The sequence below is a fragment of the Plectropomus leopardus genome, chromosome 6, assembly GCF_008729295.1.
Source record: "Plectropomus leopardus isolate mb chromosome 6, YSFRI_Pleo_2.0, whole genome shotgun sequence".
Classification (NCBI taxonomy): Eukaryota; Metazoa; Chordata; class Actinopteri; order Perciformes; family Serranidae; genus Plectropomus; species Plectropomus leopardus.
The window spans coordinates 1,184,091-1,198,043 of NC_056468.1; the positions used below are offsets into that span (position 1 = coordinate 1,184,091).

At 43.6% G+C, this 13,953-nt stretch overlaps 1 protein-coding gene across 1 annotated transcript in view; it reads right to left on the reverse strand.

Moving 5' to 3' along the window:
• arrdc1a (arrestin domain containing 1a) overlaps positions 1 to 13,953 on the reverse strand; it is a 33,012-nt gene that overhangs the window by 16,943 nt on the left and 2,116 nt on the right. Inside the window, exons 2-4 of the mRNA XM_042488451.1 lie at positions 5,704 to 5,814; positions 5,218 to 5,268; positions 1,181 to 1,335 (exon numbers count right to left, since the gene is read on the reverse strand). Of these exons, the coding sequence (XP_042344385.1) occupies positions 1,181 to 1,335; positions 5,218 to 5,268; positions 5,704 to 5,814 (317 nt within the window). The remainder of the gene's footprint in view (positions 1 to 1,180; positions 1,336 to 5,217; positions 5,269 to 5,703; positions 5,815 to 13,953) is intronic.

A 13,953-nucleotide genomic window follows, 5' to 3' on the forward strand; every position in this document is an offset into this window, starting at 1 on the left:
ATTGAGGTTCATAAGGAAGTGCAATCATTGCTCTACTTTTTAAAAAATGCTACATTTCTTGTCAATAAATGTCAGCTCTTCATCAATGATAGAACCCAACATCTGCAACACTGAGCTTATTCAATTTGCCTTAATCACCCTTATTTGCCGAAATGGGTGTGTGTAGCTTTCCTCTAAAACCTACGCTGTGTATATGTTATATTTAGTGTGACATTCAGTTTTTAAAGGAGTTTATGGCCAAGTTGTTGATGACAAAGTCATCAACAATTTGGCCATGAGCATAATCACTTGCCTGTATCAGGCTCACTGTGACCATGTCAAACTTGAGAATGTGTTGACTAGAATGGGAAGAGTCATCAGTCGTCAGTGTACAGTACGTGTAAAATAGTGTACAGAACACAGCTCTGCAACAGTTCCAGTAGAGGAGCAACACATATCAGACCAGTGCCAGTGACCCTGACACACTCAAATCCATCCACCAGAAAATCCAAAATCCATCCAACAATGCCAGAGTTCACCAAACATATCTGACAACCTGTACCACGTACGGGGACACACAGAAGTGCTGGGAACATGGATACACTGCCATTATTCAAGAAATCATTCCAAAACAGAACCATTCCTAAAACCATATATTGTTGTTTTTTTCATTCAGTTGTATAAAATGAAAAAACCTCAACATTAATGTGTACAACAGTGGAGTAATTAGATATATGTTATATTATTAACTCTGCATTCTCCATCTCTTACTACTGTTAAATCCCAGTGAGAAGATGATTTGGCTTCCAAAACTACAGATCACTATTGGCAATTAATCCTTCAAAGAGTACAGAATTCCAAGCTGATTGTAGTGCAGTTGCTACGTTGTGCAATACAAGGGAAATACAATTTTAAAAAATATCGTCAACTTAGAATTAAAAGGTTCAATCTGACATTTTTGTCAATAAATGATTCATATATTCTCATTCTGTGACAACTTGTTAACATTGTGTGAGTTGTTTGGTGTTGCAAGGATCAGTTATGTGCGAGGGGATGCAAACATGAAGCTCTAGTGTGTGAGTATATTAATAACTTACTGAGTGATAAAAAAAGGGCATCAAATTCAGAATGAGTGTATATTTACACACACACACACACACACACACACACACACACACACACACACAGTGTCTAGTCTTACCCATATGTCTGGCACTTCATTCAGATTTAGGAGCCTCAGCAGGTAGAAAGCTTTCTCTGTGTTGTAGTCCTTGGCAAATCGTGGTGTGTCAATAAAAGCTCTCACTCTGTAAACGATCCGACCATAGTTGCCTTCAAAAGATGTCGGAGCAGATTCTGTGGGAAAGAAGTCAAACACATATTAGTTTTATCACATATAGCAAAAGCAGACTAATAGGTTCTTAAAACAGGGTTATTGTACAATTTCTATGTTCATTTTTATCTTTTTGATAAGAAGTTTGATAATGTGCAAAGGAATTGTGGCAGACAATTCCACAATGCTTTACCACTAATGGGAATTACTGATCACAGCATATAAGATGCTCTACAAACACAAGGATTTCCTCTCCCATAACTTTTTTAAAACTGATGACCACTTAGTTTTCTTACTTTTCATGTAAACATGAAAACAAGACTCCTGAAACACCTGCAGGCTCTTTAGTGGTGAAAGCACACATGTTTCAAGTGACAGATTTTGGTTCACAATAGTCAAAAGACCGGTTGGGTTGCTTTTGAGTTTCTGTGGTATTCCTCATCACAGAACAAAGAAAGCTTAACCTGGAAAAATATACTCCGGCAGTTTAGTGGCCTAATAAAGGCTGTGCACAAGGAGCGACTGTGTTCACTCCTGCGTGAGAGCCCATAACAATTAACCATGGTGAAAGTGTGTAGGTAGGAAGTGAGGGACAATGTGTACTACATCAAGAATCATGACTTTGCCAGAAAAAGCCCACCTAACTTAAGGTTACAGGATTTTTCAAATGTCTTTATGGGACATGTCAACGTCACAAGTTACTAATCTCATCACCATAAGACAGAAATGTTTTCTAACAATCCCACTTATCCATCTCATTATCTTAAACCAATTACTAGGAAAAAAAGCTATAGTATTTTAGAATCAAATATCTCAGTCTTTAAGAATAACAAACTTCTGTCTTACCAAAATCAAAACACCCCTATTGTTGTGTAAGAGTTTGCTGATGTCATCAGATAGTAATGCAATGAGCAAGAGGAACAAACTGACAGCTGCTGACATCCCTCAGTGGACATCAGGTGACAGGTAGTGGTGGTGGCAGATGGAAACCTTGCGGAGAATCAGTGGCAGAAAAGACACACCCCTCACTTATCTCTCTGTCAGTTCTCTCAATAGCTGTTCATTTAATTGACTTCACACTTGGTAGGTGGATTGCTGAAGATCCAAGACAGTGCAGTGTAAATATATAGTGGTTCGGAAATGAGTCCTAAAACCTGGAAATGAGTTAGCATTTCAGTACCTCTGCATCTCTTTTTTTTAATTGGTTTTTAGTTAAAAGCCTGAGATAAGATCTGTGGTTAACACTAACTGAAGAGACTTTTAAGTTTTGTTCTATGACATAAAATACATCAGTGAAACCCCACCATGAACTTGGAAGCTTTTATATGTGGCGTTTGCTAACAAGTGACTAAATGAGACCTCAGAACACCATTGCACCAAACACAGCTTTTTGGCTTTGTTGTGGTCAAATTAAGTCATGCAACTGTTTGTTTGTTGCAGAATATTAGCATTTTACATCTGGCGATCGCATTTAGCATCAAAAATGCTGAAAGTGGTATTTAGTTGTGAAGATTACCTTGCTGACACTTGAGTATCATAAATGTGTATTGCATACTTATTTTCTGCAATGATCCAGAATCCAATGGAAAAATCCCATTGACTTTTTGATGAGGGAACCAGGGAGATGCCAACTTCTGCATTGGCCTACTTATATATCAGGATTAACCCCTGGAGATGTATCAACTTCTTTTCAGGGGGTTCTGTTGACTAACACGATGGATGCAGAAAAGACACTATTCTTGAGCAGTGGCTGGAATCTAAAGCCAAACTTAAATCGAGACACGATGTCACTATACCTCTGTAATAAGTACTTTGAATTCAGCCATTTCCAATAGTTGCAGATGAATTCTCATTAAGGAAAACGTAATAAATTATCTACGTGTTTTGGATCTACATGAAGTGTACATAATTCAGAGGCCAAATCTAACTAAAAATATGAAGCTGGACCACCACCTGCTGAGCTTTTACCAGTACTGTACGGCACATTGCGTAGTAGTTGATATATTTATTTATTTTATGTCTAATTTGAATTTTTCCAGGAACAGTGTGTATTAATAAACACTGCTGTAAATGTGTCTGTGTCAGCCTATTTTTTAGGCTAATTGTCAATTGTTGTCCCTGGGCCAGGTGTTTATATTTCAGTGTCAGCAATTTTGCTCCTCAGCAGTGCTTCAGAGTGTAATGTGCTGTGATATTTGGTTTGTGCAAGGCAACCTACTCTCTAAGTGAATACATTTTTGTAACAGGCCTCAAAATATCCATGTCCATAATTATTAACTTTCTGCCACTGTTTTTTGTGCTGATGCTGTGACCCTGCCTTTGGTTGTTCTCGTGCTGTAGCTGTACTGATACTGTACCCCCCGCTCGCCCTGATCGTGGTCTTGGTCCTGATTGCGCCGATGCTGTGATCTTGCCTTTGGACACCTCCCTATCAATATACGCATGAGACTCTTATCATCACCCTCAACATCATCATAGAGTGCAATTAATAATTTCACACCTATCTTCCCCTCTCTCCCCCTCTCTTCCCCTCTCTTCCCCTCTCTTCGCATCTCCTCCGCTCCATGGAATGATGGAGGGTTCCTGAAGACTGCTTGTGGAGCTTTGTGATAACAAAAAAAAGCTTAGCTCTGCCATGTGTGCATGGAGAACCCTGAATCACGCCTTTTTAGTGACATCTTTGTGAGTGCATGCCTCCACTATCAATATACGCATGAGACTCTTATCAACACCCACAATACTTTCATAGAGGGCATTTAGAAATTTTACACCTATCATTATTGTAATATGAAATGCGTCTGTTTCCATTATTGCTGTGCATCTCTCCCCCTCCCCTTCCCCTCTCGTCCCCTCTCTCTTTCTCTTTCCTTTTTGCCATGATTGTATTTAATTTGTTATTTATGACATCTATTGCATGTCTGACCATCCTCATCATCCTCTGCCGCTCTTCCTGATGTTTCTTCCTCTCTTTTTCCCCCGTTACAGGGGTTCTTTTTTGGGAGTTTTTCCTTAGATGATGTGAGGGTCTAAGGGCAGAGGGATGTCGCTATACGCTGTAAAGCCCTCAGAGGCAAACTGTGTTTTGTGATAATGGGCTCTATAAATAAAATTGACTTGACTTAACTTTAGCCCTTTTGGTGCTAATGTTATTATGGGACCTCATGTGATGTAGAGATTAACATTCTGCATTAAAAGTTGCTGGTAGCTGTCTGCTGCACATCAGGACGTTCCCCTTTTGTGCGGACATAACTAATAACACTAGCACAAATCTCAGAGATGCCAGTTGGCATGGGACTAGTATTATCACATGACCTCTGTGTTCAGTGACAAACAATAGGTAAGGTGAAATCTTTACTTGACAAATTACAGATATGGCAGATTCATACAGGGTTAAGATCACAGACAACACCTGTAATTATAACAAATTACTAGAGGTCCTTTGGCAATGCTAGTCCATGGGCTAGGGCTTTATACAATAAAAGCCAATTTGTTATAAAGCAGATTTACGCTTCAAACTACTATTAAGTTGGATGTTGGATGTGTTGTTGGATCATTATCTCTAAAATGATCGCACTATTTGCTGTGAGGCTTTTGCATTGGTTCCATTAGACTGTGTTTGATTAGAGCAGATTGAAAGAGTTGTAATTTGAATGTTAATCTAATAACTGCCTAATTCCAACTAGTGCCTTGGTATGATAAGTTACAGGCTGGTTCAGATAAATACTGGAATGTTTCACACAACACCTATAAGCTCCTGTGAATATTGGGAGAAGAGCCCCATCCTCACTGCTGAGGAACCACGGGGCAACAGGGGTAAATATCAACATGCCAGGACATGTGTGTCAAAACATATACAAAAAGAATGTTCAGGGATGAGTTTTCATCCCATCACTCCACACTCCTACCTGGTATGAGAAACTTGAAGGGGAAAGTGTGTTCTCCCTGTTTCAGGGTTCCTGTACAGGACACAGAGAGCAGATAACATCTGTCAGTGGAAACAGGAACAATCAGCCTGCTGTTTCCCACCAGGTACATACGCCTCAGGGCTGCATGCAATATCCAACAGTGGAAAATGCAAACCTTTACTACTGCAATCTTTAAAACTCAAATCATTTTTAAAAAATCTTTAATATTGGAAATTAAAGCTACAGTTTCTTTGTTATAAAAATGTGTCTAAAATGTTTCAGTGTGTTTTTCATATTGTGTTTTGTTACATTTCCTGTAGAAGACCAACTCACAAGCAAGTATTAGCGCTCTAATCTGTGACTGCACCCTGCCTCTGTACAAACTGTTGTGATGTAGTAAACTGCACCTATCACATGCTGACTGGAGGATGGAGTTAGCTCATGGAATCATTTTGCAGTCATAATCTCAATTGTTCAGCAGTGTACCTTTGTCTGCAACAGCGACGGTACTGTTGAAATACTGTTCCTCCACAGTCCAGGTCGTGTCACTGACCTTGTTGGTGATGCCACAGAAACCATTGCAGTTCACTTTGATGGCTGCAAAAAAAAACACAAAGACTGTCATCAGTGCAAACAGTTTGGAAAAAAATTCTAATGTATACAACACAGTGTGCATAACTGCAGGAGAGAGATACACTTCAGGTCTTAAAGAACATTGCACGGTGAAGCTTCCAATCATCGTGAGCTCCGGAGTCCGCTTCAGCTGCACTGAGGCAGCACTGAGGGAGGAAGGGAGAATTTATCGCATAAATTCAGCAACTTGGTAAATGGACTGTATTTGTATAGTACTTTTCTATTTTTTTTGACCACTCAAAGAACTTTCACACTACATGTCACATTCATTCACACAAATTCAAACACTGGTGGCTGAGGCTACCATGCAAGGTGCCACCTGCTACTCAGTAATCATTCATATGCACCCGCACTCCGATGTCACAGCCGTTGGAGCAATTTGGGGTTTCAGTATTGTGGCCCAAGGATACTTCGGCATGTTGCCTGGAGGAGCCAGGGATCGAACCGCTGACCTTCCAATTGGAGGACGACCCACTCTACCTCTGAGCCACACCTGCCCAACTTGGCAGGTGTGGGACATGATGTTTTCACAGACTGTATGTCTCATGAACCTCTTTTAAAAGACAGTGACAGTGTAGCTTTGAAGAATCCAACGCTCCAGAAATTGCATCATTTTTTAGCAGTTTCCTTTGGGATTTTGCATTACTGGCTATGGTTACATGCACATCAATATTTCCCTAACATTCTGAATATGACAATATTCTGAATTTGATGTGGGTCATATACACAGCAAATTCCCTTTAAATATTCCAAATCCGGATGTTTTGCAGAATTTAGCATTTAGGTTTTGGGTGCATTATTTGGGGCATGTATACAGCACATTTGGAATATGACTTTCAACTGGAGCTTTACTGCAGTTTGTGACACACAGGCTCTTGTTTGCGGTTTACAGCCTCTTGTCTGTTTACGGTCGGCTTCATGCATTGTTATGGATACACTACACAAACCAGCTCACAATCAGTTTGCTAAGCTGTGGGGTAGAGATGCATGCCCAAACAAAAAGCCCTCATTTACCACTACTGACTACCACTGCCTCTGCAATGAGGCTGTAAAGCTGTATTTGTCATTTTGACATTCCGTAGTCTCATTCAGGCACTTGTTACTCTACTTTTTAAAAACAAATAAAAACTTTAAAGTCTGGGGGTGGGGCATTACCTGACCAGATTTAGGTTGTAGAACGCAATGTGAAAGTCTATACTTCAACCACAGATATTATTTCTGGCTTTTAACCAAAAACCCATTAAAAAAAACATGAGACGAAGAAACCAGAGATGCTGAAATGCTAACTCATTTCCAGGTTTTAGACTTAATTCCTGGAGTTCTCTATTACCTTTCTGCATGTGAACGAAAACAATCAATCAGAGCGGAGGAGTCTCTAATGCAGCTGTCAATCATGTCAATCACTGCTTGTGAACTGCAGTCAACTGTCAAACTAGGCAGTGTTGATCTAATATAATAATATGGATCAACATTCTGTTACTGTTTCTGAAAACATTTGAGGAGAGAAAAAGTTAAGTGCAGTAACAGATTCTATTTCGTATAGGCTCAACCCTCTAAGAGATGTTGCCATTGGCTTTATCCCCATGCACACGAGCAGTGTCCTGCATGGCCCTTCACTCAGGTCTGCCACTGCAGTATAAGAACCCCTAGTATGAGTTCTGATCCCACTTTTTCTTCAGTGTTTGTTACAGATCTATCTAAAGAATGAAGATGATGACTTCTTACGTACCACTGGAGGGGTTCGCCTCTGTCCATCCTGCCATGCTGGCTACATTATGGACTTCGACCCCCATGCTTGCTATGATACGTACTTAGACCCACAGCATGCCAGGCTAGCCCTCACCCCTCGGGCCACATGCCCCTATTGTGCATGCCTGTCAATGGAGGAGAAGCAGCGGCGAGCAGGCATCTTTGTTGGACGTTGCTGGCTGATTCTAGTAAATGCCATCAGAAGCAGTAGGAGAGGAGGGACATGATGTTTTTACAGACTGTATACTTCATGAACCTCTTTTAAAAGACAGTGACAGTGTAGCTTTGAAGAATACAGTGCTCCAGAAATTGCATCATTTTTTAGCAGTTTCCTGAATTCTTTTTTACAAATCACTTTCCTCATCTCTTCCATTCTGAAATTTGCTTTGGCATATGGATTCAAATTTTCATGTCAACAGCCTCAACTGTCCTCCTCTGGTGCCATGTACTTTCTTCCAAGACTTATCAATGTCAGCTTACATAAAGAGAGTCAACTCTTACGAGCAAATGAACAACTGAAAACCTTGGTTTTTCAAAATGTCAACCTTTTTGGAAACTGAGATGGGCCAGCACATGTTTAATCACACAAAATTAGAGAAGTGTCTTAAACTACACTGAAGTAATTTTTATTGCTGTTGGGAAACTTATAGGTCAATAACAACTTAAGCCTAACTTTAGTGTCAGCTTGGTAATGTTTATGTTTGAATGAAATATTTTCTTATAGTCAACAAAACTACCCAGCACCTTTGATATCAGCAGTGTTTCTTTTTTTCCTAAAAAAATAAAATAAATAAAGCTGTGGGGCTTGGGGCTGAGTGATTTGTGATAGAACGCATTTACACTAAATGATCCCCTCCATGAATCGCCACCTTACCGTGGTGGAGGGGTTTGCATTCCTCTGTGATGGTGGGAGCTGTGTTGTCTGGGGCTACTAGCCCCTGGTAGGGTCTCCCAAGGCAAAGTGGTCTCTGGGGAGGGGCCACACTAAGAGTGGTTCAGAAAAGACCTTGATGAAACAGAGTTCTCGGGATATGGGTACCTCGCCCGATATTGAGTCACCGGGGGGCCCCCCCTTGGAGCCAGACCTGGGGAGGGCGCTCGCTGGCGAGCATCTGGTGGCCGGGCCTTTGCCCATTGGGCCCGGTTGGACTCAGCCCGAAGAAATCACATGGAGCCGCCACCCTATGGGCCCACCACTCGCAGGGAAAGGGATCGTGGTTGGGTGCCTTGTGTGCTGGGTGGCAGGCAGGGGTGGGGTCCCAGGCGTGCCAATCCTCAGCGTCGCAAACTGATTCTAGGGATGTGGAATGTTACCTCTCTGGCAGGGAAGGATCAGGAGCTGGTGCGGGAGGTTGAGCGGTACCAACAAGATATAGTTGGGCTCACTTCCACGCACAGCACTGGCTCTGGAACCATAGCCCTGGTGAGGGGCTGGACTCTCACCTTTTCCTGAATTGCCCAGGGTGAGAGGCGCCAGGCGGGAGTAGGGATACTCATGAGCCCCCAGCTGAGTGCCGCTGTGTTGGAGTTTACCCCAGGGAACGAGAGGGTCACCTTGATGTAACTGCGAGTCACACAGAGGAGGTCTCTGACTGTCGTGTGTGCGTATGCACCCAACATCAGTTCAGAGTACCCTGCCTTCTTGGAGTCTCTGGCCGGTGCCCTGGAAAGGGTGCCAACTGGGGACTCCATAGTTCTTCTAGGGGACTTCAACGCTCACATGGGCAATGACGGAGAAACCTGGAGGGGCGTGACTGGGAGGAACGGCCTGCCTGATCTAAACCCGAGTGGTGTTTTGTTATTGGACTTCTGTGCAAATCATGGATTGTCCATAACAAACACCATGTTCGAGCATAGGGATGTTCATAAGTGTACCTGGTACCAGAGCTCCCTAGGCCAAAGATCAATGATCAATTTGTAGTCGTATCATCTGATTTGCAGCCGTATGTCTTGGACACTCGGGTGAAGAGAGGAGCAGCACTGTCAACTGATCACCACTTGGTAGTGAATTGGATCAGGCGGTGAGGAAAGCTGCTGGACAGACCTGGTAAACCCAAGTGTGTAGTGAGGGTGAACTGCAAACATATGGTGAAGGCCCCTGTCCGCGAGATCTTTAACTTACGCCTCCAGAGGAACTTTTTATGCATCCCGGGTGAGGTTGGGGACATGGAATCTGAGTAGTCCTTGTTCAAAACCTCCATTGTGGAGGCGGCTGCTAGTAGCTGTGGTCAGAAGGTAGTCGGTGCTTGTCGTGGTGGCAACCGAAGGACCCACTGGTGGACACCAGCAGTGAAGGAGGCCGTCAAGCTGAAGAAGGAGGCCTTCCAGGCTTTGTTGACCCGGGGGTCTTCGGAAACAGTGGACAGGTACTGTTTGGCCAGAAGGGTCCAGGGAGGCCATGGTCTCCGGCTGTCCTCAGCAGGAGAGGAGAACTGCTGACCCGGATTGGGGACATTGTCAAACAGTGGAAGGAACACTTTGAGGACCTCCTGAACCCTACCTTAATGTCCTCTGTCAAGGAGGCAGAGTCTGAAGACTTGGGGGAACCTTGGGGGAATCCATATCCCTGGCAGAGGTCACTGAGGTAGTTGAAAAGCTCCTCGGTGGCAAGGTGCCTGGTGTGGATGAGATTCGCCTTGAAATGCTGAAGGCTCTGGACATTGTAGGGCTGTCTTGTCTGACACGCCTGTTCAGTGTCGCGTGGAGGTCAGGTATGGTGCCTGTGGAGTGGCAGACTGGGGTGGTGGTTCCCATTTTCAAAAAGGGGGACTAAAGGGTGTGCTCCAATTATCGGGGTATCACACTACTCAGCCTCCCAGGGAAAGTCTACTCCAGGGTGCTGGAAAGGAGGCTCCGTTCGATTGTCAAACCTCAGATTTACGAGGAACAATGCGGGTTTCCTCCAGGCCGTGGAGCAGTGGATCAACTCTTCAACCTAGCGAGAATGCTGGAGGGGTCGTGGGAGTTTGCCCGTCTGGTCTACATGTGTTTTGTGAACTTGGAGAAGGCCTACGACTGCATCTCTCGAAGAGTCCTGTGGGGGGTACTGTAGGAGTACAGGTTACTGGGGTCACTTCTGCGAACCATTTGGTCACTGTATAACCAAAGTGGGATCTGTGTCCACATACTTGGCGTGAAGTCAAACATGTTCCCAGTTGGTGTTGGCCTCTGCCAGGGTTGTCCCTTGTCTCCGATCCTGTATGTGATTTTCATGGACAGAATTTCAAGGCGCAGCCGGGGGGAGGAAGGGGTCTGGTTTGGGGACATTAGAATGGCGTGTCTGCTTTTTGCAGATGATGTGGTTCTGTTGGCTCCATCACAACGTGACCTCCAGCATGCATTGGGGCGGTTCGCAGCCAAGTGTGAAGCGGTCGGGATGCGAGTCAGCACCTCCAAATTGGAGGCCATTGTTCTCTGCCACAAAACGGTGGACTGTTCCTTCTGGGTGGGGAGTGAGTTGCTGCCCCAAGTGAAGGAGTTTAAGTATCTCGGGGTCTTGTTCAAGAGTGAGTGAGAACGGAGCGTGAGATGGACAGACGGTTTGGTGCGGCATCCGCAGTGATGCAGGAGTTGCAGCGGAATGTCGTGGTGAAGAGGGAGCTGAGCCGGAAGTGGAAGCTCTTGATTTACCAGTCCATCTATGTTCCAGTCCTCACCTATGGCCATGAACTCTGGGTAGTGACCGAAAGAATGAGATCGCGGATACAAGCGTTCAAAATGAGCTTCCTCCGGAGGGTGGCTGGGCTCAGCCTTAGAGACAGGGTGAGGAGCTTGGACATCTGGGAGGAGCTCGGAGTAGAGCCGCTGCTCCTTCGCGTCGAAAGGGGCCAGTTGAGGTGGTTCGGGCATCTGATCAGATGCCTCCTGGGCGCCTCCCGTTGGAGGTGTTCTGGGCACTTACTACTGGTAGAAGGCCCAGGGGCAGACCCAGAACACGCTGGAGGGATTAAATATCTCGTCTGGCCTGGGAACGCCTTGGGGTCCCCCAGGAGGAACTAGAAAGCGTTGCTGGGGAGAGGGACGCCTGGAGTGCTCTGCTTACCGTGTTGCCCCATGACCCGGCCTCGGATAAGCAGACAAAAATAGATGGATGGACACTAAATGATCAAAAGTATGTGGACAGCTAAACATGACTGCACAAACTATGCGGTTGCTGCTACAACAGCCTCCACTCATCCTGTATCAGACTCCCAGCAAACACTGGAACCTGGATACAGGGATTTAGCCCCATTAAAACACAACGTGAGTGAAGTCAAACAGCGACAGTTAGTATGTTTACACTATGTTAGAAAAAGTCAAATTGTTGTGTAGGTCAGACTAAAATTGGACTTTGAAAATACATGTTAACATGTCTAAATTTTTCAATGTCGGACTAACACACCTAAATAATGTGGTTGGCGGTCAATTACTTTTTCGTGTATAAGCCTCAACTAGACCTGAACTGGCCTCGGTGTTCTGCACATGCTCCATAGTCCCCATGCTAGGCTTTGACCCGGAAGTTGAACGGTACAAATTTGCATAAGATAGCCAGGAAAAACAAAAGAAGAAGAGGGGGCACCCAGATTCGCACCTGTTTGTGGATTGTCATCCCCTCTCATCCACCCCTGTCTCTTTCACGCTTAATCTGTCCTATAAATAAAGGCATATAAAGCCCAAAAAATAATATCAAAAAAAGAAGAAGAGAAGGGAGGAGAACAAAACAAGATGAAGATATCAACATGACTAAAAGCTCAGCACCGAAAACATATCCATGTTTTAACCATTCAACATGCAACATGTTTGCCACTTGCTAACTTGTTTGGCATGTGACACAGTAGGCCTACAGGAAGAAGGTCCAATAGCAACTAGCTGAAAGGGGGCATTTTTCCACATACCATGGTGGAATCAGACATACTTCCATCAATATATGGATTCTCTCCCAGTGCTTGTATACTAAGACAAGGACAATTGCACATATAAACGAGCTGACTGATGGGGGTGAGTACAAGTTCCTTCACACCAAAAGGAAAAGCATTTCTTTGGGGGGCTGATTTTGTGCACTGGGACACTGTCCGGTTGAAATGGGAAAGAGACAAATACAAAGTGTTGCCACAGAGTTTTGTTTAAAATATTGTATGGTATAGCATGGAAATATCCCTTCATTGTCAGTAATGAGCCTAAACCAGGACCCAAAGCACAACCATATGATCATAAAGTATATGTTTAATAAAATGGGACTCTTTTCGTCTAAGAACACTTAAAAAGAAAATTCTTCTTTCCCTTTAATTGTAGGATTCTAAAACAGTTCTTTAGTAACACCATCATATCCACTGTATTCAACCACAATGACTGAAGCATATTTGATTTTACTGCAATGTCAATATTTGCCAGCTTCATGTCTTGGGCCCAACCCACTTGATAATCCATCAGTGATTCAAAGTATTACTTTGGGAGAGAGTTGGTTCCTAAGAGGCAGTGCTGTGGAGTGAGCAGTCAGACCAGCTCTACCTGAAGAGGAATGTAAACTAACTGGAGGCTCCGCGAGCATTCAAACAGAAACTCCCATACACTGAAAAGCTGCTCCGATTGTGTCCACAGACACAAACAGAGAGAGAGAGAGACACTTGAGAATGATCTCAAGCAGAAAGTGTCACTTCAGAATTAGGACAAAACTTTTCTTGTCCATTGCTCTGCTTTACTTACATAGAAATCAACAAACCAAAGCTAGACAAATAATGGTAAAGAATAGACAGGACTATTATGAAGACAAAGTGAGCACCGAGGCTCCAGCACATAGGCTGTAACATGTTGACCAAGACAAGGTGGAGACCTATACGACTGGACTGTGATGGTGTGCAATAGATATGGAATGAGCGGCAGTCAATGTGTGGAACCAGCGAATGGGTGGGAACATGGTCCACGCCAGTACACAAGTGACAAAGCCTGGCCCAGCTGGCACAACACGTTACCAAGGACAGCAGCACACTGTGCAAAAGCATAAGCCTTAAAAAACTATATTATATAATATCCAATATTATTGTTATTAGCATCAAGGGTATTACCAGACTAATATCGCCTTTACATGGGATCTGTCGGACAGTAGACGACAAACTGGATGTCATTTTAGTTAAGAAGAACAGGACAGTAAAATTAGGTGAGGCCGGCAGAGAATACTGGCAATGGTAAATGGTACTGAAGTCCAAAATCAAAATTTTTTTACTTTTTGCTCTAATGGAATTTTCAATGGCTATTGCATAGCTACTACTCAAGGAGGCCAATTTAGACAACAAAAAGCAAATAATTTTAGTGCAACAACAGCCGGAAGTATATGATCAAAAATTGAAATCCTACTGACAAGTTACAAGAAAAGCAGAC